At 38.1% G+C, this 26,317-nt stretch overlaps 1 protein-coding gene across 1 annotated transcript; it reads right to left on the reverse strand.

Moving 5' to 3' along the window:
* Positions 1–349: 349 nt before the first annotated feature.
* Lypla1 (lysophospholipase 1) lies at positions 350–26,116 on the reverse strand. The gene is made up of 9 exons (XM_021627828.2): positions 25,944–26,116; positions 25,473–25,504; positions 13,694–13,759; positions 12,340–12,387; positions 11,599–11,669; positions 8,475–8,548; positions 6,133–6,234; positions 4,762–4,938; positions 350–2,056 (listed from the first exon to the last, which is right to left on the reverse strand). The coding sequence occupies exons 1-9, from the start codon at positions 26,010–26,012 to the stop codon at positions 2,003–2,005; spliced, it is 693 nt and encodes a 230-aa protein (XP_021483503.1). The 5' UTR covers positions 26,013–26,116; the 3' UTR covers positions 350–2,002.
* Positions 26,117–26,317: the final 201 nt, after the last annotated feature.

Raw genomic sequence — 26,317 nt, forward strand, 5'->3', positions numbered from 1 at the left:
CACCTGTGGTGGTGTCACCTGTAATTCCAGGGCCAGGAAGTCAGAGGCAGGAAGACTGAGACCTTGAGATCAGACTGGGCTGGTTATAAGGGAGACTTTACTTCAAAAACCAATACAAAACTTGAAAAAACAAGCAGGCCACAGGAGCACATATCTATAATATCAGCACTTGGGAGGAAGATGCAGAGGCAGGTGAATCTCTGTAAGTTGTGGGCCAGTATGATTAGTTACCTTCCTGTTGCTGTGATAAAATACCATGACCAAAAGCAACTGCAAGAGTTTATTTAGGCAAGTTCCAGGCCAGCCAGGGGTATGTAGTAAGATCCTATCTTAAAGAAATGAAACAGTATTTCATAAAACAATCCAAGAAGCCAGGATTAAATTTTATTTCATGTTGATAGAAACTGTGAAAAACATGACATTTACTTGCATTACAGCACAGGAATTCAACAGAATATTTCTTACCCCAAATAAAACTTTATTGATGGTATAACTGAAGTAAGTTTATGTTTTTCAAATTAAAACAAAATAGTAAGTGATTGTCTGAAATTGTTTTAAATCCAGACATAAACATATGGCTTCATTGTTGACATTCTATCTAGTACATACCAAATGATCTCCATATCAGTTAGCACCCGTTTATAAAGATGCTTCTTAGCATGGTCTTGGGTCGGTTGGAAAACAGCAGGAAAAGCAACAGTTCAGAAATAACCATAATTTTTGCAGCATATTCAACTGTGTGGTAACAGTTACAAATATGGGTTTATATATATCATGTGGGTTCTAATCAGTTTTTATTACCTATACATTAATTTAAATTATTTTCACCAGTACTTTGAAAAAGCAAATGATTGCTATTTTAATTTTTGCACAGGAGACTTATTATCAAAAACTCCTTTACCTAAGATGAAAGTTTCAAATTAGTATGTTACCACATAAAAATAAAAGTTTCTGATTGCTCATCTTGAACAGTATTTGGCTTTAAGCATAACATGTATAGAAAATGTAAACTTACTATCAGATGTAACTGTTTTAAAATTAGTCTTTATAACTGGTCTTAAGTACTTATTTCTGAACATGCCAAGATATCATTTACCCTTTCATCAGATTTTTACAGAAAAATAAAAACTACAGAATTACCACCAGGACTGATATCCTTACAGCCTAAAATTGGACTAAGGTGCAGTTATCTGAAATATGTAAGCTTAAGTAATGTTTGGTTTCTTTTCATATTACCTAGATTGGAAATACTATATGTCTATGTTCCCAATGTCAAATTATAATATATATATATTGCCAGATTTTTTTAATGACAGAGAGGCAATATTGATTTACTATGGAAAAATCAAAAAACAAAGAACCTAATTTTTTTTTGTTTCTTCAGAGGAGAAAATTAAATAGAAGGAAAAAAAGCCTGGTCCCCAAATAAAAGGGCCATTAATTGAAGAGCGCAGTATTACTTTTTGACACTTAAAAGCATTATCCCTAAGATTAGGGGTAATGCAATATCATCTAATTCTTATGTATTACAGTCACATACATATGAATACACATATAAAAATACAGACACTGCATGGTGAGTGAACAATTGTGGTTAAAACCATAGTTTAATTACAGAATTAATAAGTCACTTAGATCTTAACAGATTGTTTAGACCTGAAAATTTCTTCAGTGAGCAAACTAGTAATATTCAAATAATGTAATAAAACTCTGGATGTGGTATTTTATTTTGCTGAATTAATTTGAGAAAAAAAAGCTAGCTGCTTCACTTCACCTACTTTAATACTAGTATATTTTGGGCTTTATAATACAAATGTATGTATGGAAGCTTAAAAGGATCATACATTTCCCATTAGGGATCATTTAGCCTGTATCATTGGTGTGTGATTGTAACACATTTTAACACTGCAAACATTAGAAGTTTTACGATCAGGCATGGGAAAAGGTTTATACTCTACTACAGTGATGCTGGTGAACGTCTATACAAGGCCTCTTAGTGACGTCAATCAATTGGAGGTAGGAGTTTATCAATGAATTGCTTGACATCCATCATTTCCTGTTTGGAAAAAATGATTTAATAAACAGCTACATAAGTCAGAAATTACATTTCCAAAATAGCCAGTAATAAAATCCATGTAGGTGAGGATGTTTTACTACAATAAAAGAGCATGTAAGGAAAATGAAGCTCCAATAGAAATTTCATAACATTTCTTGGCATTATTATTGAACACTGAAACAAAAGCTCCCAAACTATCTAGTTCCATGAAAAGTCTGTATTTTCTGATATGTAAATAGAACAGCAGGGCATCAGGAAGTTCAGAATGACAGTACCCATACAGAAAAGTTCCAGTAATGTCTACCTACTGACAACTGAACACAGTGAAAAGCCTAGCTTTACCAGTTCCTCATTAAAAATAAATGATACAAAACTAATCTTCGTTTATGTACACCTTTCAAAAAGAATCACATACAGTTACTCATTTGAAAGAATATATGTGAGACAGACCTTGAGAAGGATGAAGTTAACTTTCTCCTGGAAGCCTCCTAAGTCTGAAGCCATTTTTCCTCCTTTCCTAAAGCCTCTGACCTCCAATGGTCAACAAGCTAGCTATGTAGTAAACTTCCAACCTGAATCTGCATCACTGAGAAGAGCTAAAACATGAAAGTGATCTGTTTTGCAACACTACCTAACAGTTTCCAGTAATAGTCTACCCCCATCCTACAGTTTTTGCTCATTTAGCCCAAAGCCCTCCAACGCCAGCACAAGTACTTTCTATGTGCATGGTACTTGAGATGCTCAGAATTTCCAGCCATCCCGAGTCTCCCTACTCTTCTGGATTCAACAGTTCCTTTCAGGATCAGAGTGGGAACAGAGGGTTCTGTAGGCTTCCAGGCACGTAAGTCTTTGGGTTACATCACATTACTACCCACTTCCTCTGTTCCTCTGTGCCTAAAGTAAATGACCTAACGTTGCTTAGTGGTTGTACAACAGTGTTAGCTTAGACTACAACCCCAGTGATTAGCCTCCAAACATCCTATTCTAGGCCATTACAAGCACCCCAAACCCATTCAGGTCTTTGTCTTCTAAGTAACTATATCTTCTACTTCGTCAAAAAGACAAAAAAACATGTAATGTACGCTCCCAAGAACTTTGATTCCTCTTCTTAACATCTCCTAATACTCACCCAATCCTTTTCTATCTTGATTCAAAATATCTCTTTTTAGATAACACAATCCAGCTATGGTCCCAGATGATCATATGATCTAAAATATCCCCTCATCAAATATCTTTATCACCTTCTACTCACAGATGTTTTTATCCCATTTCATTAAAAAAGAGAGAGGGGAGGGAGCTCCCAACTTCCCAACTGTTCTCCCTGTTTCTGAGACAAGGATTTTGCCAAGGTGGCCCAGAATCTGCTGTGTAGCCCAAGCTGGTCTTAAAAAGAAGGTCTTCCTGTCCCAGCCTCCCAAGTGCTGGGACTGCAGAAATGTGTAATCCTGTCTATCAACAAAACTTTTTGAAAGAGGTCTACCTATACTGTCTCTATGTCCTCATTTCCTTTCATTAATCTCAACCTCATCTCCTTGTTATAGTAAACTCATCTTTGTGCCTACTTTATGGTCCCTTTGAGACCTCCTGTCCTATCTATAGAATTAACCCAAATATACTACTAGATTCTGCTTCAGCTGTTCCATGATCTTGACCAGATCTCACTTTAATAAAAAAAAAAACGCTTCCTGTTAACTAGTGATCAAATCCTTCCTCAGCACACATGCACATTTCTATAAGTCTTTACTCCCTTTATCATCTACCCTGAAACCTCTCTCTCCCTTTTCTCTCTCCCACTTCTGCCCCCTTAGGCTGGCCTTGAAATAGGGTGAGGATAATCTTCTGCTCCTACCTTTCATGTGCTGAGATTACAGTTGTACTATCATGCTGTGTGCACATCATATGAAGTGCAAAGGATGGAACCCAGGGCATTGTTTATAGCAGGCAACCACTCTACCAAGTGAGCAACACCCCTAGCCTGACAAGACTCTGCCAAACTGGACCGATTGCTTTTCCTGCCAGCAACTTAGTTCCTTTACCTGCACACTTGGTATATACATACTACCTACATACTCTAGCTATCTTATCATGGTCTCAGTGCCTTCTAAGATAAATTTTATTTCACTCTTCTCAGTTTCTCAGGATACTCTAAAAACAAAAGACAAAACAACAAAAAACGCACTACAAATGCAATATACACCACCAATCTGTTCTGTCAGTAGTTATTTGGGTATGTACATTTTCTCTATTAAACTTTAATTATTATAATTTAAATTTTACTAAGTAAAGAGGTATATTTATAAATTGGATTTTGTGAGCTGGGCATAGCTGTACAACACCTCTAATCCCAGCACTCAGGAGGCAGAGGCAGGCAGATATGCCTGCGTTTGCGGCCAGCCTAGTCTACAAAGCAGAACAGCAGGGTTGATATCCAAAGAAACCCTATCTTGAAAATGCAAGAAAAACTTAAAACTTGGCTACTGGACTACGTATAATGCTCACTGGTAAAAGGTGATCAGATTTTTAAATTTTAATTAAATAAGATATCATTAAGAATTTGGAAAAAAAAAAGAATTTGGTTAACTTGCTTCAATCATGAATTCATTAACTCCTTTAAATCACCAACATCCAAATGCTATTTATCTTGAGAATACAACACGGAAGAAACTAAGATAGTGGTGCTACTCACTGCTTCCAGAGACACCTACCTGTGGACATGAGCTGTGCATCATGCCTTCATAGATTTTGAAGGTTACATTGTCTGGATTTACCAATGCTTTTAGTTTTTCAACAGTAAGAGAACCAAACATTAGGGGAACTAAAGGGTCACAATCTCCATGGCACTGGAGAACAGAAATATCTCTATTAGCGCTATTGATAGGTCCCTGCAAAACAAATACAAAAGAAGTATTATGTATCAAATATATAAAGCACTGTACCAAACTCTTAAAAACTATAGATATACATGCATATGCTATTACTCATAATTCAGTCAAATATTTTAGCCAAGTAAATCCTCTCTATCCTTATGTTTCCCTGGCATCTTTAATTTAAATTCTAGGTTTAATTTGCACTTTCTGATTCTACATGATTATGTTGCCATGCAATATAATACACATTCCCAATGAATATGTTTCTTTAAGCCAGTTACCTTTTATTTTCAGTACATTGACATGAGAGGTAATAACTACTGGTACACATTAGGTAAGTCATGTTATCAACTTTATTTAATTGAGTTAAATAAGAGAATTAACAATCTACTATGTATAATACACTAAAAAATTACCACATAGCAAAAAGACCTAAACTCTAGATTAGAAAATGAATTTGGAGTGTGGCATAGGACACCTGCAAGCCCAGCACTTGGGATACTGGGGCTAGCAGTATCTGGGATTCAGATTTAAGGTCTTGTCTAGTCAGCCTAGTCTTGTCTCACGAACAACAGAATGGCAACTTTAATACAACAGTGTATTAAAGTTAAAATGTACGTGGTTAGTAATGTTCAAGGCTCTGGGATCAATGTCCAGCACCAAAAACAAAAAGGAAAATAAAATAAAGAATCTGAAAAGAATCTCCACGTCTCTCATGGTATGTTACATATTTTGCCACTGTTAAAATATTTTAAAATTCTATAGTAAAATTTGTCTAATAACATTAAACATTTAAAATTCGAGGTAAAATGTTTGAGTGTGAAAATGTATCTTAAAATGCATCAAATAATTCTATGTAGACAGGATAACAAGTTTATTCTATAAATCTCAGACATGCAGAGCAAGCGTAGTAACACATCACAAGAGTCTAAAGAAATCTGTGAGGTAAGCCATGAACCTTGAGTAGTCTCACCAGCTGAAGCAAAGGTACCACTGTAGTGTGGGTGTCTACTGTAGAGAAGGTTGTGTATGGAGCGGAAAGAAGGAATAGAAGAACTCTTTATTTCCCACTCAACTTTCTATGAATGTAAAACTTCTTTTAAAAGATTAAAAAGCTCACTAACCAAAATAAAGAAGATGCCTTGCCCCTAAACATTATCTGCTGTCTCCTAGCTCTGTAATCTCATTTATGCCCACTATGCAGGCTACCTGTGAAAATGAAGCCCGGAGTGGAAGCCAGCAACTGAGCGCAGTGACACCAGCCAGTTTCTGCTGTGTGGTAAGAGCAGTGTATAAAGATAAAGCGCCTCCCTGGAATAGAAGCAGAGTTAACTAGAGCACGGTTCTGACAAACACAAATAAGAGAAATTTAGTAATGTTCATAAGAAAATATACTATGTGAGCAATGTTACATCAAATCAGGTAAAGAATAAAAATATGTATTTGTAGCTTTTGGATTTCTACCTTCAAGAAAATACACCAATACAAGATTTCTACTTACAGCATGGCTTAAGGATAGTCTGTATTTATAGTTCTCATTTTCCTCTCTGAAAAGTCTTACATATAAACTCCAAAGTACGTTTAGATTGTTTTTCTAAAGCAGGAATTTAAAATAATACACAGTGTACCAGATACTTTTAGAGGTTTGCTCACCCAGCTCACACCATGCTATGTGTTGGGAACTATTATTCTGTCACCTATCTAGATGCCACTATTGTGACCAGGCCCCCAACTTGCTGCATCACACGGAGATATGAGAAACTTTCTGATCCTGGGAAGTGATGTTCTTTTTCTCAGGATTGTGGAATTTGGATTCAGCTACATTCAGGCTGTCTCTGTTTGGCTGGAAATAAAACATGTAAACCTCAGAGCTGTAAAAGCTAACATGGCCAACATCTGGTGGAAAGGCAATAACCAAATAAGCAGAGAAAAAAAAATTGAAGATGGAGATAAAGTCCTGATAGCTTTGCAAATACTGCCTATTTCCTGGGGTATAGTTTTATTTTCAGTTTCCGTGATACAATGATGCCACAGACTTATAGCTAACTTTTTTGCTGAAAGTGTTCAGAACTGGTTTCCTTAGGTGTACGGAGTGTTAGTGTATAGGTCAGATAGGTATCTTCCACAATTGTTTGCCACCTTCTTTTTGAGGCCTGGTCTCTGGTCTCTGACTGAACCTGGAACTACTCAAGGCTGGGGGCCCAGGCAGTTCAGGGTATCTGTCTGTCACCACTTCCCTAGCACTAGGGCTATCAATGTTTGCCATCACACTCAAACGTTAACACAAGTTTTGAGGATACTCATGGTTATGTGGAAAGCACCTTACTCCCGGAGCCATCTCCCCAGCCCTGGGAATTAGTTTCTGTATGCTGTAATCAGTACAAAATAATGTAAGAACTACGTACACATTGTACTTTAAATAAAACATTAATTTTTGACCTTATGCTTGTGTGGGGGTATTATTGTATTAGTTAGATAAAGACCACAGATCAATAACACTTATTTTTTAATAATTAATTTTCATTTTATGTGCATTGATGTTCTGCCTGCATGTGTGTCTGTGTGAGGGAGTCAGATCTCCTGGAGCTGGAATTATAGTTGTAAGCTGCGATGTGGGTGCTAGGAATGGAACCTGGGTTCTCTGGAAGAGCAAGTGCTCTTAACCACTCAACCACCATCTCTTCAGCCCCCATCAATAACTCCTCTTTAATGTACTATATTAACCATATTACCATATATTATTACATTCCATTGACTTTTATTGTCTCAACTGATTCCAGAGTTCTGACATTTTTATAGTTACCAATTGGGAGATTAGAAGCTAGAGCATTCTAGGAACAGGTAACATGGAAACTGGTGAATAAAACTTAAGTTCAAGATGGGGATATAGAGCTTCTTGTTCGGCTTGTGCTAGGACGACCTAAGGCAATCACTAGCACCACAAAACAAACCAAGAAGGATGTAAGGTCATCATAAAGAAGCCAGACATAGAGAAAATATCAAGCTGGAGAAAGAAAGCCAACTAATACTGTACTTCTATATCAGCTCCCTCTTAGAAACCTAGGCATTTACACCTGTTCCCTTACAGTACTCTTTCACTAATAGAAGCCTAACTACAGTGTATTGTAGTTACTTTAAGGGCTCCAACACAGTGAAACTGTCTCAAAAACCAAACCAACCAAAACACACATACACACACACACAAAAAAACAAAAAACAAAACAAAAAACAATAACCCAAAAGTACATTCTAGGATCCAATCAGTTATTTAATGAATCAATTTTGAAGGCAATCAAAAAGATAAAGGCAATGGTAATAAGAAACTAGGAAAGGCAATAAATGAAAGAATGAAGAAATAAAAGTACACAGCAGAAATAATTTCCAGTACATTCTAACTTAATTCAGCCCAATGAGCCAAGATTCTGTAACAACTGTAACAGTACCAAAAAAAGAAACTCTTCCCCTCAAAATTATATATATATATATATATAGTTGAGGTACATACTTGTAGATAAATATGCTAGTGGTGTGGACATTCCAATCAAACTTACCTGAGAAAATCCTCCCAAAATAATTCTGTTAGAAGGAATGCCATTCTTCACTTCTTGATCGATCAAAGCTTTTACTAAAAACAAGAAAAGTATCAAATACTTTTGAAGTTAAGTACACTGAGATAACTAAAAACTGGAAATAAATAACAGAAGCAAAGTATATTAAAGACAGAAATGAATGAAAAGCTTGAATACTTTGTATTTTAGAATACAAAGTAGCATATAGTTTCATGATCTGACTCCTCAAACTCTACAGAAGCTGCTTAGATTAACACTTCAATAACTTCTTGTTTAATATTTTTTCTCACAGAAAGATATATGTCCTTCCTCTTATTTATGGTTAATTCTCATGTACATTGTATAGTTCTCTCTTCAATGAACTAAACAGAAATTAGGTAAAGTTCTCATTTTAAAATAGCATACAATTAAAGATTACCCATTTCTTGACTTACAGTGTCTAACAACATTAGTCATGTTTTTAAAAACCAAAGTGCTACTTTTTCCTATAATTCAAATTATTAGGAGGTGGAGAGATGATTCAGAGATTAAGAGCACTGACTGCTTTTCCAGAGGACCCAGGTTTAATTTCTCAGTACCCATATGGCATCTCACAACTTTCTATAACTGCAAGAGCTGACACCTTCACACAGACATATGTGCAGGCAAAACACCAATGCACATAAAATAATTTTTTAAAAATTACTAGAATTCTGTTTAAGTAAAAACAGTAAATGAAGGGGGAGGAATTGAAATTCTATGTGTGTACCCTGTGTGTGCACAGGTGTGCCTTCTGGTGCCCCTGGAGTCCAAAAGAGAGTGTCAGAACCCTTGGAATGGCAGTTATAGTCATGTCCAAATTTAAAGTCATTTTTAGTTTATAAAAAACTTAAGCTGGGTGTAGTGGCTTATGCCTTTAATCCAGCTGAAGCAGGTAGCCTCCGAGTTCGAGGCCAGCCTGTTCTACATAATGAGTTCCAAGACAGCCAGGACTATAGGGAGACTATGTTTCAAACAAACAAACAAAAAATTAGTTATTAAAATTTGTATGAAAAATAAAAGGCAGTCCAACCAGTATGAACATCATGAGACAATGGGTTTTATACCAGGAAATGAAAAACCTATTGAGACAAATGAAGGGCGGGGTAGACAGCCCAGCTGTCAGGAAGGAGGAAGCAGTTGTGGGCTGAGACTATTTAGCTTTCCTTTCTAGATTATACCAACTGACAGCATAATCTAGATGGTATAAAACAAAGTTTTTAACAAACTAAAATAAAATCAGTCACTTGCAGAGCAGTGGGTTCCAAATTCAGTCACACTCTCCCTAGGTGCACAGGCATCTCCTTCCCAGAAGGCAACTCATAACTGTTCTTTAGTCAGTAACATATTCTCTCTATCCTTGCCTTCCTACCTGAGTCTCTTACCTTCACTCTCTTCAATATTCATTTGAGAGGAAAAAAGTGACCAATTCTGTTGTTTTGTTTTTTTGAGATTCATTTATTATGCATCTTACAGTGTTCTACCTGCATGTACAGCTGCTCACCAGAAGAGGGCACCAGATCTCATGGTTGTGAGCCACCATGTGGTTGCGGGAAATTAAACTCAGGACCTCTGGAAAAACAGCCAGTGCTCTTAACCTCTGAGCCATCGCTCTAGCCCCACCAACTCTATTGTTAAAAGAGAATCTTTTATTCAGGGGCTTATCTAGCCAGGACAGCTCTTTAATCTTCCACAGGTTCTAACACACTTATAACCAAATAAATATTATTCTCATTTAAAAACCCTAGCTCTAGGATTCTAGCTTTAATATTCATACTGATAATCGAAAGTCAGTGGTCATGGTTTCACATCCCAAATAGCTAATGCATTTTGAATGTATGTTCTCTATTTCAAAGATTTAAAGATGTTTTTTAAAAAGAATAAAAGGATTTTTCTGGGTTTTATTTTTCTATATTTTGGAAAATTTCAAATACATATAAAAGTAGAAAGAGCAGCTCATATACACAGCTCCAAGATTCTGCAGTTACTAATTCTCAGCTGGGTTGGTTTCTCCTGTGGCCCACAAACAAAAGTCACCATCTATTGTAAGTCATTGCCAGTTACTGCATTGTATGAAAAACTAAGAATACTCTTAACTCCCAAATGCATGTAAATAAAACAAAAGGCTGTTGCTATGCAGTTTTTAAAAACTGTATCTCTCAGTGAGTTAGTCTGTTTTCACCCAGAAAACAATGCTAACAAAGGAGAATGGAGCACTAACTTGACAGGAGTGCTCAATGAGCCCATTCACAGGAAATGCTGACCGGGAAGAAGCTAAGTGATTAGTCAGTGGTACCTATTATTACCTCACTAATCTTAACCACTAATAGCACTTTAACTGTTAGTTATCTTTACATTATTACATTCTTACCTTTTTATCATGACTTCAAGTCTCTTTAATAACTAAATACAGCTATTAAAGTATTTTCTCCATTGCCTATGTACTGTTGTTTTGAGACAAGGTTTAGTGCAATCCAGGTTGGCTATATCTTACAGCAATCCTCTTGCTCAGCCTACCAAGAGTTAGGATTATAGACGGACACCAACATGCTCAGCTTTACTTATGTCAGTCAAAACAAAGTCTATCCAACAGAGCTCGTTTGATGACTACAACTGACTATAGATAAAGAGGGTGTATGTAGCCCTAGTTGGTTGGTGCAAGCGTTTAAGCCCAGCACTCAGGAGGCAGTGTATCACCTTGAGACCAGCATAGTCTACAGAGTAAGTTCCAGGACAGCCAGGGCTACACAGAGAAAGCCTAGACTCAAATCCAAAAAGAGAGAGACAGAGAGAAAGTATGTACATGTGGTAGCAAAGGAGAGAGTACTTAGAATGGAGAATGTGGCCTGGAAGGTATGGGCCAGTGATAGAGTGTTATATAGCATTTGTGAGACCACAGGTTAGTCGGTAACACAGCAAAGGGAGGAAGAGAAAGATGGGAAGTAAGGGAAATGAACAGAGGGATTAGCTTCTGAAAACATGTAACTATGTCACATTTAATCAAGTACATTTAATCAAAATGTAACTACAGAATCTACTAAGATATTTATGAATGTGTTTGCCTTTATAAATGCTTTTTGGTACTCACCATTTTCTGCTGCCTGTATAATTCCAGATTCATCCTCCTGGGAATCTGGTGAAAGCCCAATAATATCAAACCTAGAAAATAAGGGCAAGTGTGAAATTTCCAAATATTCAATAAAAATATGTTGGAGAAAGAAAAAAGGAAGGAAGGAAGAAAAGGCCAAGAGAAAAGAACTATTTGATTCTAAAGGCCCATACCTGGCAGGTATGTTTACTAACTTCAAGTCTGTAGAGAAATTACAAATAGTAGGAGCTGGACTGAAAATGAAAATGTCATGATGAAAACATTTCTGTTTGACAAATCCAGGATCTCAGTAGTGGGAAGAGCCCAGAAGCAGTACAGATGACACTCACTCACTCTACCCTCTGGCTGTAAAGGGCATGAGACTCCCCTTGAGAGGGCTACAATGCTATGACCTAAACATCAGCAAGCCAGGCAGGAAGGCCAGGAATTGGCAGAATGGAGAGGCTGTGGGGCAATCAGTGACCATGTCTCATGAAGCAAATGTTTGATTAGGAACCCAACAAACACCAAGCAGAAGAATAGATTTCTCTTCATTACTCACAGAAAAAAAAGTTTTTCTACCTTTTGTATAGCTTAACTCAATTAAAAGCATGAATACTGTACTAAAGTTTAAGCTTAAATGTTCTCTTGCAATTTAAAAATATCTAAATAAAGGATATACACAAGAGCCCTTCTGAAAAGGCTAAAAGGTCCTTAATGAGTAAGTAAACTCTTACTTACCAAGAAGGCATTGCCATGTTCATATTTAATGTAACTGGCATAATGGGCCTAGGAGGGAAAGAAACAGCACATCAGTATAACAGAGCCAAATTTCACAGTAAACTTTAATAGGAGATGCCTTTCACACTTCACACCTCTACAGCTCTGTTCCCACAACTGTTTTCTGAAGACAGAGCAGCTGTTGCCAGGACTAAACGTGGTTCATAACAAGTACCTGTCTCAATGGCTTTATTTTATACCTGTAATTTCTGGGAACTGAGTCAATTGGAAATACATAAACAATGAGGCTCTGGCAAGAGCATTCATTGCCTAGCTACTGTACCATTAATTCCCATATGCCCAGATTACATTTTGCTTATTCCTTAGTTATATATCTGCTTGATTAGGAAACCTATAAATAAATATAAGCTCTACACAAGTGTCCATTATGTTTAACTCTGGAATGAAAAATAGGATGATCAAACAAAAAAGCCAGGTACAAGAAAGAGGATAGGAACATGAATATATTCTTAAATTATCAATTCCACTGTCCTCTTTATACATACAACAAAATCAATTCAACATTCTATGAAAACAAACTTCCCCAGATTAGGAAACAGCCTTCAGCAATTCAACTGAGGGGCAAATACTGTGGAAATTCAAATAAGTAAAGAATTCTATCTCTTGCTTGGGCTGGCCACACTAGCCAGAGCATTCAGCTGTAGCCCTCAGAGGGTAGGTCAGAGCCTCTGCTGCAGGCCAAGGAAATCCTCAGCTTCATCCTCTTTCCATCCTCTTCTCAGTTGTGTTGTTGTTTCTAAGAAGTAAGTACTAACCCACTGGTATGGATCCAATGCTCCCAGCTTCCCAACAGCTGCTCTTAGGAACCTTTCACCTCAAATTAGCCAAGCTTATTGATTTTCTGAGTTTGCCCAAAACTTGCTGGTTTCTTAATGACATGACAGGTACTGAAATCCTATCTAAAGCAATATACACGCTGCCCCTAATTAATAAAACCCCAGTGTCTTCAATTTAATAGATTTCTCACAAATATAGCAGGTAAAACCATGCTTACAGACAACGCATGGGTAACCTTGGAACTTCATAACACTTACACATCTGAAAGAATTGTTCTGGCTTTAAGTTCCCCTGACCCCTAGAAGAATATCTTAAATTTTAAAAAGGGACCTCCCCTTAACCCCCATTTAACCAAGAGAATATTTTAGTTTTAAAGAATGCTACTAGTCTTTTTTTTTTTACTTATTTAAAAGGAAAACAATTATATTTAAATATTTTTCTGAAAAAGCAAAGCTCTCACAATTTTGTTATAGATTCTGAAGAAAAAAACCCAATTAGAAATATTAGAAATACTCACGCATGTGGACAGATGTATTTGATGTGGGAACTTCTGATACCTGCAAAGGCCTCTGCCCATCCATGCCTGGTAGAAAATTATTAAAATCATGCTATTAACTACTGTTTTCCATTCTAGTAAACTAGTACAGAACACAGTACTTAAAACTTCTATGAGGACTGATGTTCGCTTCATAAAGTACCATGAAAATAGAAAATTCGCGATTGAGCACCACTGCTGACCTGGAAGCAACAGCCACTCTGTTTGCCAAACAGAGGACACTCTTGTGAGTTCTGACTGTCAACAGATGCTGCTTTTGGATGATATGATTTGGTACATAAAAGACCTTTAAAAACAGCAGGAAAGCCTGGTGTGGTGACACACACCTGTAATCCCAAGCACTTTGGGAGGCAGAGCCAGGCAGATAGATCTCTGTGAGTCTGGTCTACAAAGCAAGTCCAAGACAGCTAAAGCTACAAAGAGAAACCCTGTCTTGAAAAACCAAACAAACAACAAAACCAAAAAACTTCACCAGAAAAATTCTACAGCTGATGAACATTTTTAGCAAAGTAACAAGATACAAAATTAACACAAAATCCATAGCCTTCCTATATACAAATGACAAACATATTGAAAGTCAGGAAAACAGTATCTTTCACAATAGCCTCAAATGATACAGATATGTATAAGTATATATATATATATATATATATATATATATATATATATGTTCTAAATATGTATATGCTAAAAACTATATATTTAAAATAGTTACTTTAAGATAGACAGATAATATAGATGTCTTATAACCAAACAAATGAAAGACCTATATAATAAAATCTTTAAAATACTAAAGAAAGAAATGGAAGACACTAGAAGATGGAATAACCTTCCATTCTCATGAGTCAATAGGATCAATACTGTGAAATGGCCATCCTACCAAAAGCTGTCTCCAGGTTAAATGCAATTCCCATCAAAATCCCAACACAATTCTTCACAGAAGTTGAAAATGATAATCTCAAAACTCATATGGAAATAAAAATGACCTATGATAGCCAAAACAATCTGAACAATAAAAACACTGCTGGAAGTATCACATCTCTAACTTCAGAGCTGTAGTAATAACAGCATGGCATTGGCATAAAAACAAACACATTGATAAATGGAAGAGAATGAAAGACTCAAATAAAAGCCTATACTCCTACACCCGATTCTGGACAGGCCAAAAATACACACTGGAGAAAAGGCAGCATCTCCAACAAATGATATGATCACACTGGGTAGCTATATCTGGGAAAATAAAACCTCATCTCACCCTCTACACAAAATTCAACTCCAAGTGGATCAAGGATATCAACATAAGACTGGATACCTTGAATTAATGAAAGAAAACGTATGGAAAAAAACTGAAAATTCACTGGCACAGGAAAGACTAACAATAAATGGGACCTCATAAAACTAAAAAGTTTCTGCACAGCAAAGTACACCATTTAAACAAAGAGCCTACAGAATAGAAAAAAAATCTTTACCAATCATACATCTGACAGAGTACTAGTAACTAGAATATAAAAGAACTAAAAACAAAACTTGAAATACTAGAACATCAAAGAAATAACCTAATTTAAAATGGAGTATAGAACAGATATCAAAATATGAAATACTAATGGCTGAGAATCGTTTAAAGAAATGTTTGACATCCTTAGAAAAAGACAAAATTATTTTCAGATTTTATCTTAGCCTAATTCAGAATGTCCAAGATTAATAAAAAACAACTGACAGTACATATTGGTGAGGATGTGGGGGAAGGGAAATACTTATACATTGTGAATGGGAGTGCCTCAAGAAGCTGGAAATCAATCTATGTCAAGATCCTGCTATACTACTCTTAGGTACATACCCACAGGTCTCTACATCCTATTACAGGGACACTTGTTCATCCATATTCACTGCAGCTTGATGGGAAAGAACCTGGATGCCCATCAGTGTGATGTATGTAAAATGAATGTAAAAGGAAAATGTGGTACATTTATATAATAGTATATTACACAATCCAGCTGAAAAGAAAAACTGGATCAAAGAATTTTCAGGTAAATGGATGGAGCTGGAAACAACCTTCCCGCATGAGGTAACTGAGACCCAGAAAGACAAATATGACCTGTTTTCTTTTATATAAGTATGTTAGCTATTATGCTTCTGATATGTGTATGTCACTTTAAAATACTAAGAGGTTAGGGATGCGGGGAGGGATCCTCTAAAGAAGGGGATATAAAACAGAGTTAAAGGGGTCCAGGGGAAATTAGAGCAGGAGGATTAAGTGGGGTGGGGGATGGTAAAGAGACTACGGAGAGGGACAACTAACTTTAACAGCTTTTGAAAAACCATATGGAGACCTGCTGCTACAGAAGCTTCCTAAGATATGTCCATATAAAAAAGGAATTTAAATCAATTCACCATATGATGGGTGGTGGTGGCAATACCTCAATTTGTCATAATATACTACCAAAGAAAATCTCCGGTAACAGGAATGGGTTACATCTTTGAGTTGTTGGCCAAAGGGGCTGCCTAGGTTGTCCTCCATTCCCCAAACATTATAGGCCATTGGCAATGCTTTTGGATAGTCTCTACAATATTGTTGAAGGCATAACATATTTATGTCATCGAAAACATGGAAAAACTGAGCTGGTACCCCACTGGAAGCTTCACTCACTCCTACTAGTTAATAGTCACAGCGAAAGAAGGCTCTATACACACTACGAGAGGGGGGAAAAAGTAACTTGGAATTGTTCTTAGACTGTGCTTTCATGTTCCTCCCAGGTGTAGAGGATAGGAATGAGTTTTCTTCAGATTACTCATATAACTGGTTATCGTTATTTGTTTATATGCCTCTATGAAAACTCATGTTCTGCCTGTGTGGGTTGTCTGTCACATGTGGATTATGCATGTGATTAGATGCTTTATTGATGCCACTCTTCTTAACCCTCAGAGTATAAACTGTCTGATTCTCTGAATAAAGTTGGTTATTGCATGAGACTTTAGTCCACCTCGTTTATTGGCTCCATCCTCCCAGTCCCACTGCCTGTAGATGGGGAAAAAGTGTGTGTGTGTGTATGTGTGTGTGAACCTGTCAAGATTTACTTGCAAAACTGTAAGACATGTTGAAAATACAGAGCTACACAAATTAAAACATATCCCCATGCTCATAGACTTAACATTGTTTTTAAAGTGGCAGGACTCCCTAACTTGATATACAGTAAACAAATCCTTAATCAGAGTCCCAGAATACTTTCCGAAATTGATCCCAATTGTAAAATTTGCAGGGGAACAAGAAAACCAGAATAACCAAAACAATCGTGCAAAAGAACAAAGTTGGAAGACTAACATTTTCCAATTCATAAAATTACAACAATATAGTTAGAAAGAACATAATGACAGGACTAGAATATGCCTATAAACCAACTGGGAATCCAGAAATAAACTATTACAAACTGCTGTCAATTAAAAACACTGTAAAAAGCCAGTGTAAGCCAGTGTGTGTGGGGGGAGTCTTTTTAACAAACGTAATTGGGACAAATGGATACCTATATGCAATAGAATAAAACTAGATTGCTATTTCACACCCACATAAAAATTAACTCAAAATAGGCCAAATTATGAAATGTAGTAAACAAACTTATAGAACTCAACAAACTATGAAAAAATAAACTAAAAATCAACAAAAATAAAAACCTGCTTCAAGGACACTATGAAGAAAGTGAAGACAATCTAAAGAAAAGTATGTACAAATCATATATTTAATAGTATGCATCCATAATAAATGCAGAACACCTATAACTAAGTGGCCACCCAATTTCCAAATAGGCAAAGAACATTCTGCAAAGCATCCAAATGGTCAATAAATACAAGAACTTATGCTCATCATCAGTCATTAAGGAAGCGAAAGGCAAAATTACACTCAGGGCTGACAGAGTACACATGCTTGTCACCCCTGGAGGCTGAGGCAGGAGGAGATGGAATGCAAGGGCAGACTGTGCTGCAGAGTTAGACCCTGTCTCAAAACCCACACATACAAAAACACATACAGTGAGATTTCACTTCATATCCACTAGGATGGTTAAAAAAATTTGGCTGCTGTTTGTTTGCTGAGACAAGGTCTCAATCTGTAACTAGAAGGCTCAGTATTCACTAAGTGGCCCAAGCTGGCCTCAAATTCTTAACCATCTTCCTGTCTCAGCTTTCTGAGTACTGGGTTTACACAGGCATGCGTCACAATGAGCATACTAAACTGCAGTATTGATATATACTTGCACTTCCAGATCATCAGACTAAACCAGAAATTATCAAGCAATCAAGGCAGTCCTTGCCTCTAAGAGGCCTTTTAAGCCATGTGATTAAAGCAGCATTTAAAACACATAATGTGGGCTGGAGAAATGGCTTGGCGGTTAAGAGCACTGTCTGCTCTTCCAGAGGTCCTGAGTTCAATTCCCAGCAACCACATGGTGGCTCACAACCATCTACACCCTCTACTGCCCTCTTAGAGCACTAATATGCATAAAATAAATAAATAAAATCTTAAAAAAATTATTAAAAAAATAAAAAATAATAAAACACATAATGTAGGGCTAGAGAGATGGCACTTGTTTGCTTTTACGGAGGGCTGGGGTTTAGTTCCCAACATTAACATGTTGGCTCAAAACTGTCCTTAACGTCAGCTCCATGGAAATGGACACTCTTTTGTTTTCCACAGGCACCAGGCATGTACAAAAATGCTGAAAAAAACACCCCCACACACAAAATAAACCTAAAACAGAATAAAACATAAAACCTGGGTAATCTCAGCACTCTGCTAAGTCAGGGAGTTGTGAGTTTACAGCCCACCTGCGTTATATATGAGACCCTGTCTCAAAACGAAACCAAATAAACACGGTTATCGTAATACATAAAACCTGAACTATATACACATACATCCTGTAGCCACTGTAAAAGGCAACAGTCCGTCCACATTAGAAAACGTTACCTTGCTCACTGCCAATGCCATTTCCGTTGTTTTTTTTTTTTTTCAACTTCTAAGTATATCATTAGTATATTCTCTATTTGGGGATTTGTGCTAATAACCGCAGGGATAACTAAATAAGCCATAAACACCATGGTGAAATTTCAGTTAATTAGACCTCTGGGGATGGATGGTAACCAAAAACCACATTTATAAAACAATTGTCCACCAATTATTAAGAGTCCAGATGGAACACAGGTTCAATTATCTTCCTCAAAGTATTATTGCAAGCCTGGTCTGATAACATATACATGTAATGAACCACAGTACTTGAATGGCTTAGGCAAGAGGATTGTTAAGCTTGAGGTCAACTGAACTACACAGTAAATTAAAAGCCATTCTAGAGCAAGACAGTCTCATAAGGAGAAAAAAAATCAACATATACAATAAAGCTTGACTTAATATGACTAGCTAGAATGCCTGACAGCCTCACCTTCGTATAATCTCATTTTATTGAGAAATAGTGACTAAGACATATGGCAACTGGGAAAACAGGATTCAAACAAACAAACAAATGTTACTTTTACAATGCTTTTTAATATACAAAATCTTGGCCACTTTTTCCATATCAAATGGTCTACACGGCAGGCATTTATACTTATGACCTTCTGTGGCTTATACATTTATTCATATTCAATGATGAATAAAAAAGCTTGAGTCATGGAGCTGGGAATACAGCACAATTAGCAGAGCGTTTTGGCGGCTTGCATGAGGCCCTCTCTTCAAGCTCCAGCACTGCACAGCCAGGCAGGATGGACATGGGGAGAAGTAGGAGGAAAGAGTAACAAGTATCAATGAGAATAAAGACAAATCAGAGCCATCTCATTGCTGAATGCAAAAGTGGGTCTGGGGAGACAGTTCTGGCAGTAAAATGCTTGCTTTTCAAGCATGGGAACCTGAGTTGAATCCCCACAATAAACATTTTACAACAACAGCAAACAGGCTGAGTATTCCAACAGTCTAGAAGTAAAGAAAAGTAGGATCCTGGAACTCACTGACTAGCCAATGTCGCCTTCTTGCTAAGGGCTAGGTAGGCCAGTGAGAAAAACAAAGTTTGATGCCTTCTAAAGAATGATGCAAGAAGTTGTCCTCTGGTCTCCATGCACACGTGTACTCCCCTCCCCTACATGAAAGAAATGTAAAATGCACAACGGCAGTAAAAATACGTTGGGAGTACTAACCCACCATTTGTACCCTGGCATACAAGCATACAATACAGAGAACTAAACAGCTATGTCCATGCAAAAACCTGTATGGCAATGTTCAGAGTAGCATCACAGTGGTCAAAGGTGGAAATAACCCAAATTTTGAGTAATTCTAGAACTGTATAGTCATGCGATGGATTATTTGGTAATAAGCACATGTAATACCCAAGGCCACAGAAACAGGTCTGGGGGTAACACACTTGTTCTGCAGTGTGAAGACTGAATTTAAATCCTAGAACCCATGTAGAAAGCCCACCATAGCTGCACATGTCCACAGCCTCAACCTTGGAAGACAGAGACAGATTCCAAGAGCTTGCCAGCACGTCTAGTCAAAATGATGAGCTTCTGCTTTAGTGAGAGAACCTTTCTTAAGTCAACAAGGCAGAGTTCAATAGAGTATAACACAGAGTCCTGTTCCAGCCCCACATGTGCACATGGACATGAGTATCTGAACACACAAGGGCATGCACACCACGACCCAAGGAAAGTGCAATAGTTATGTCACAGTACAAGCGATCCTGGAAAACAGGCCAAATGAGAGAAGCCCAGAGTCGAAGATCATATAATCTGGGTTCCATTTATATGAAGCATTCAGAATAATCAAAATCACAGAAAATGAACAACTAAGTAATGCTCGAGAGGAGAAAAGAGACTCTTTTGTAAGATGTTGGAAATATTCTGCAATTAAGGTGATGATCTTTTCAACTTACAAAGATCTCTGATCTTTGCAAATAAGCTAAAAATCACCCAATTATATATTTTAAAGGTATGAATTTTATGGTATGTGAATTACATCTTAATAAAAAATAACAGTAAGTGGTAAGTCACAACTGAATTTGGGTCATTGTTTCCCAACCCCTGTTCCAGGCACAAAAATGATAAAAAATCCCACATAAGAAAAACCAAAAACAGCCCACAGTGTACAGGCCTTTAAGCCTAGGACTCATGAGACAGAGGCCCATGGATCTCTGTGAGTTTCAAGGCCAGCCTTGTCTAGGTCAATTTGTATTCAGTCCTTTAAAAATTTTCAGATATAAAGCTTAAAACACTTTTAAGAACAAATGAATATTAAGCATAAACCAGTATTCAAAACCAAATGAAAGTTGTTTTATGACCTCCATGCACACATACATCCCCAATTGAATAAATGCTGAGAAGAAGAGAAAAAGAGTACATCTAATAGATGTACTAAAAGAGATAGCATCTAATGGCAAACTTGTATAATGCAAGGTTTTGGGGATTATCTGGTTTGGGATTTGGTTTTGTCTGAAATGGTTTTGCTGGGCTATAAAGATGGCTCAATGGTTAAGAGTACTTCTGCTCTTGCATAAGACCAGGGTTAGATTCCCAGAACCAATATGGTGGCTCACAGCCATTGTAATCCCAGTTCCAGGAGATCCAACAGGCCTGCACTTGGACACATTTATGTATGTAGACACTTCATGCACATAAAATAAAAATAACTTTTAATCCAAAAATTAAAAGAAAAAAAATCTTGCTCTGTAGTCCAGGCTGGTTTCAGCTATGTATAGTCTAGGCTGGTGTGGAACTTCTAAATCTCCTGCTTCAGGCTCACACTTTTCAAAAACAGAAATATTCTGCCACTAAACACAGATGTGCCCACTAAATGCTTATGTGACAATGAACTGGATTGCATTACTGAGGTAAACTGGCAAAATCTGCCCATGTGCTACATGAGATAATATTAAGTGCATTGAATTTAACTGTTCCAGGGTTATATAAGATATTTTCCTTATACAAAAAAGGTATTCAGTTTACATATACATATATATATTTTAAGGGTTATATGGCATATAGGACATGCAACTATCACATCTATAACTTATTGTCAAGGGCATAGCAAGCATATTTGTGTTAGGAAAAGAAGAGATTAGGAAGTCTAGAGAAAGTGTATTCAGGGATCTGTGTAATTCTGAAACTTCTGTAAGTCTGGAAATATTTCAAAATAAAAGTTTTTAAATGCTGGGAAAATGCATAGGCAGTATCTGGGTTATGGAATTTCAACACATTTCCTTCCCTTTTTAAACATATCAACATTCTCAATTTTTTGCCACACAATTGTAACATTTTCAAATTACAAAAACTATTTTTACTTTAGAAGGAAACTGATTTCTTGCAATACAGAACAGGATTTCCTCAATATTCATTTTAATGTATTACACATTACAAATAATAAACATGTAAGATGACTTCTGCTAAATATTTTTAAACATTAAATTGCCACTTTTTTATATCATTTATTTTTGAGTTTCACCATATATTCATGGACTTAAGTTACCATTTCTTTAGTGATAGTTCATATGGTATTCTCATAACTGGGTACTTTTAACTGTTATATAAGCAACTGAAACATAAAATCAGCAACTCATTTCCCACCACAGATACTTCTGGTATTTATAAACAGATTTTTTTTCACATTTTTACTCTTTAGTTGGAAGAATCTAGCCACACTGGATCTGTTGAGGACCTGCTTATGCTAAAGTTTTGTTCTTTTCTTGGCTTGCTTGATCCACAAGACTAAGCTGTGAACAAAATAAACAAGACAAAACAAAACAAAAAGGACCTCGCCAGAAGTTCTGCCATTTAGAATCCTTTTAGTTGCTAGGTATGGTGGAGCAAGCCTTTAGTCCCAGCACACTGAGGCAAATCTGTTGAGTTTGAAGCCAGGCCCACCTGGTCTACCCTGGGAGTTCCAGGACAGCAAAGGCCACACAGAGAGACCCTGTCTCAAAAAAGCAACCAAAACATAAAAGTCCATTTAGTAAAGGAAGGTAGGTAGAGTTTTTTTGTTTTGTTTTAAGGCAGAGTCTCACTATGTAGCCTTGGCTCGCCCCTGTAAACCAGGCTGGCCTCAAACTTAAGAGATAACCCTGCCTTTGTCTCGCATATGCTGGGGGTAAAGGCCTGTGTCACCATGCCTGGCCCACAAATCTCATCTTTACTGGATGTATTGACAGAATCCTACATTTTCAGTAATTCCATATTAGACTTAGTACAAATAAAAGAACATGAAAAACAAATTACTTTTAAGAACTAGAAATGAAACTAAAGGTTTGTTTTCCTTTTAAGCATGAGGACTTCAGTTTACTTACCAGAACCCATTAAAAAAAGAAGAAGAAGAAGGAAAGAAAGAAAGAAAAAGAAGGAGGCTGGAGTGACAGTTCAGTGGTTATGAGCACTTGCTCTTCTTGTTCTTTCAAAGGACCTGGGTTGGTTTTACAGCACCCACACACAGGCTGACAAATGTCCCCAACTCCAGTTACAGGCCATTTGATTCAGTCTTCTGGCATCTGAAAGCACCAAACACATGCACACGCTCGAAGCACACCAGCATAAATGCAGACAAAGTATTACGACAAAATATAAAGAAATACATCTTTAAAAAACAAAAGCAAAGCCAAAGAAAACCAGGCCAAAGCTGGACCCTATCTCAAAAACAAAATTATTTTTTTAAAAAGCTAACAGCAGACAACATTCAAGGTTGTCCTCCAGCCTCCACACATATGTGCACATGTGCACTTATACACAAAAAACTGTTGCTCCCCTAGGCTGCATGTCACGATGGCAAACACCTGTAAAGGCTTGGGGAGGCAGGGGAAAGAGGGTAACAAGTTCGTAGCAAGCTTGGTCTACACGGAGCTCAGGCCAGCACAGAGAGACTATCTCAAAAAACAAACAACAGCAAAAAGCAAGCTATTCATGTAAAGAAACAGAGAGAGAAAGGAAAAGAAAAATTATTCCCAAAGAGGAAAAATCAGTTGAAGAGCAGATGACAACTAGAAGTTAATTTGAAGGTTTATCAAACAGAGGTGGAGGCTGGAAGACAGCTGTAAATTCTGGACCACCCTCAGATACAGCATCAAAATAATAACATTAATTAAAAGAACTGGAATGACAAGATGGGTCAGTGGGTTAAGACACTTTCTTCCAACACTGAAAACCTGAATCCAATCCCAGGGACAGAAAACTGACTCCTCCAAAGCAGCACTAGGGAGGCGGAGGCAGGTGGATCTCTGTGAGTTTAATGCCAGCCTGATCTACAAAGTGAGTAGAGAAGCCCTGTCTGGAAAAAAAAAAACCAATCCAAACCAAATAAATCTAGCCATCATCTAAAGCCATATTACCTTGAATACATCTACTCTCCAATGTTTAAAGGCCAGACATGGTTAGTACCTGAAAGGGACAACTAGTCTACCCCACTGCCTCATTTATCCATCCGTCCGTCTGTCTGTCCATCCGTCCATCCATCCATCCATCCATCCATCCATCCATCGGCAAGGTCTCACTATGCTGCCAAAGCTGGTCTCAAACTCCAGAGTTCAGGACTGGAGAGACCGCTAAGCGGTTAATAGCACTGGCTGCTCTTCCAATGGACCCAGGTTCAAATCCCAGCACCCACATGACAGTTCACAACTGTCTATAATTCGTTACAGGTGATTTGACATCCTCACAGGCATACATGGAGAAAGAACACCAATGTAAACAAAATTTAATAATAAAAAAGTCTGAAAAAAAACAAAAAACAAAAAACTCCAGAGTTCAAGAAAACAGCCTGTCTCAACTTCCTGAGTATTTGCAACAATGGGCTAATAACTCATTTAAAAGAACATTTAATAATATCTTGGCTACTTTATAAAATTTTATCTTTGGGGTTTTTTTTACCCAATTTTTAAAGTTTTAATCTTTCTATATATTTTTTAATTTTATGTTTTGCCTGCATGTATGTCTGTGCACAGTGTGTGTGCAGCTCTTGTGGAGGCCGGAGAGGAATCAGATCTCTTGGCAATGGAGTTACAAATGGTTGTGAGTCACCATGTGGGTGCTCAAAATTGAACCCAGGCCCTTTGGAAGAGCAGCCCATGCTCTTAACCACTGAGCCACCTCCCCAGCTTTTATTTAAATTTGACAATCTTATGTAACCCTAATTTCAAACACCAAATTAAACATGAGAAAACCTCTCAGTAAGAAAAAAAAAAGGAATGAGCAAATCATAACCTAAGTTAGTACAGTGTAGACTGATAAGGGACTGAAGTAAAGTGTCTGCCCAGTACAAATAAGGAACGGAGTTTGTTATTAGAACCACAAAAACAAAGCAAAATTTGGTAAGTCTCCAAATTAATCTTCAAGTTGTAGCCTTTTTTTTTTTCTCTTTCTCTTTTAAATATGATCTACTCGCTGATATGGGACTCGTGCTTCATGCTATTGCTGCTACTTTTAACAGAATCAACTAGTCCTCACCCTGCTCTGAAATTGCACACTGCCACTGCAAACATTCCACTCTTCTCTGGTATCCAATACCCACTTCAAAGCGCAGTTAACAATTTTAACGTGTTTCAGAGACAATGAGAAACAACACAAGGGGGAAACTCCGTGGGGTTTGGTAAGCTTGTCTCATCACTGGGCTATGAGAAATGCGACCAGCAGTACTTGCTCCTGCAATTTCAACCTTCTTCAGCATGCAACCTTTGACCAGTAAGCAGCTGCATGACCCCATCTCATTACTGTTACCACTAATGGTACCTACCCTGTATCTCCCAATCCGTGAAGGAAAATAACCTAAAAGAGAAAAAGAAAAAAATAAGCCCACACTGAACTGTTACACGCTGTAGCTTCGGTTAAGTTACAAAAGGAGAATGTAGGTCCTAAAAACAACAGAACAGTGATTCAAGGTAATTCATTTCTATACACCTTCCCTTTAATTCCTAAGACAGGGTGGCGTTTTAGCACTCAGACAAATCACAATCTGATAAAGACAGCTGTCTCTCCAAACTCAGGTCACCAAAGCCTCGCACACACAGTCACAAAAGTTTCCGGGAGCAAAAGTTAACCTGAGCTCCCGCGGCACAGCCACCCCAGCCGCGGGTCGGCTCGGAACTCGCCCCGCCGGCTCGGATGCCCGGCCCCGACCCCGCAGGAGCCCGCGGGGTGGCGCGGACTCCTCCACGCGCGGAGGCCTGCGCCCGCCGGGGGCTCGGGCCCGGGCGCCGCCACTCACCGCGGCGGTGGCCTTCCGGGCGGCGGGCACGACGGCGGGCAGCGGGGCGGACATGTTGTTGCCGCACATCCACCGGCTGGCCGACGGCGCGTCGGAAGCGGAAGGGAGCTCCGGCGCCCGGCGGCCGAAGGGCGTGCGAGCCGAGTCCCTGCCCGCCCCTCCGGGCGCGCGCTCAGGCGCGTGCGCGCCCCCGCGCCGCCCTGCTCGCTCTCTCGCTCGCCAGCCCCTCCGCAGCCCAGAGCTCGGGCCCCGCCTCGGCCGCGCGTGTGCGTGCGCGTCACAATGCGGCTCCCCGCGCGGAGCGGGAGCGGGGCCGGGGGGCGGGGGCCGCCGCCGACCTCCGCTGCCCCGTCCTGCACCGGTGGCATACTTGA

This window comes from Meriones unguiculatus, chromosome 6 (genome assembly GCF_030254825.1).
Source record: "Meriones unguiculatus strain TT.TT164.6M chromosome 6, Bangor_MerUng_6.1, whole genome shotgun sequence".
Lineage (NCBI taxonomy): Eukaryota > Metazoa > Chordata > Mammalia > Rodentia > Muridae > Meriones > Meriones unguiculatus.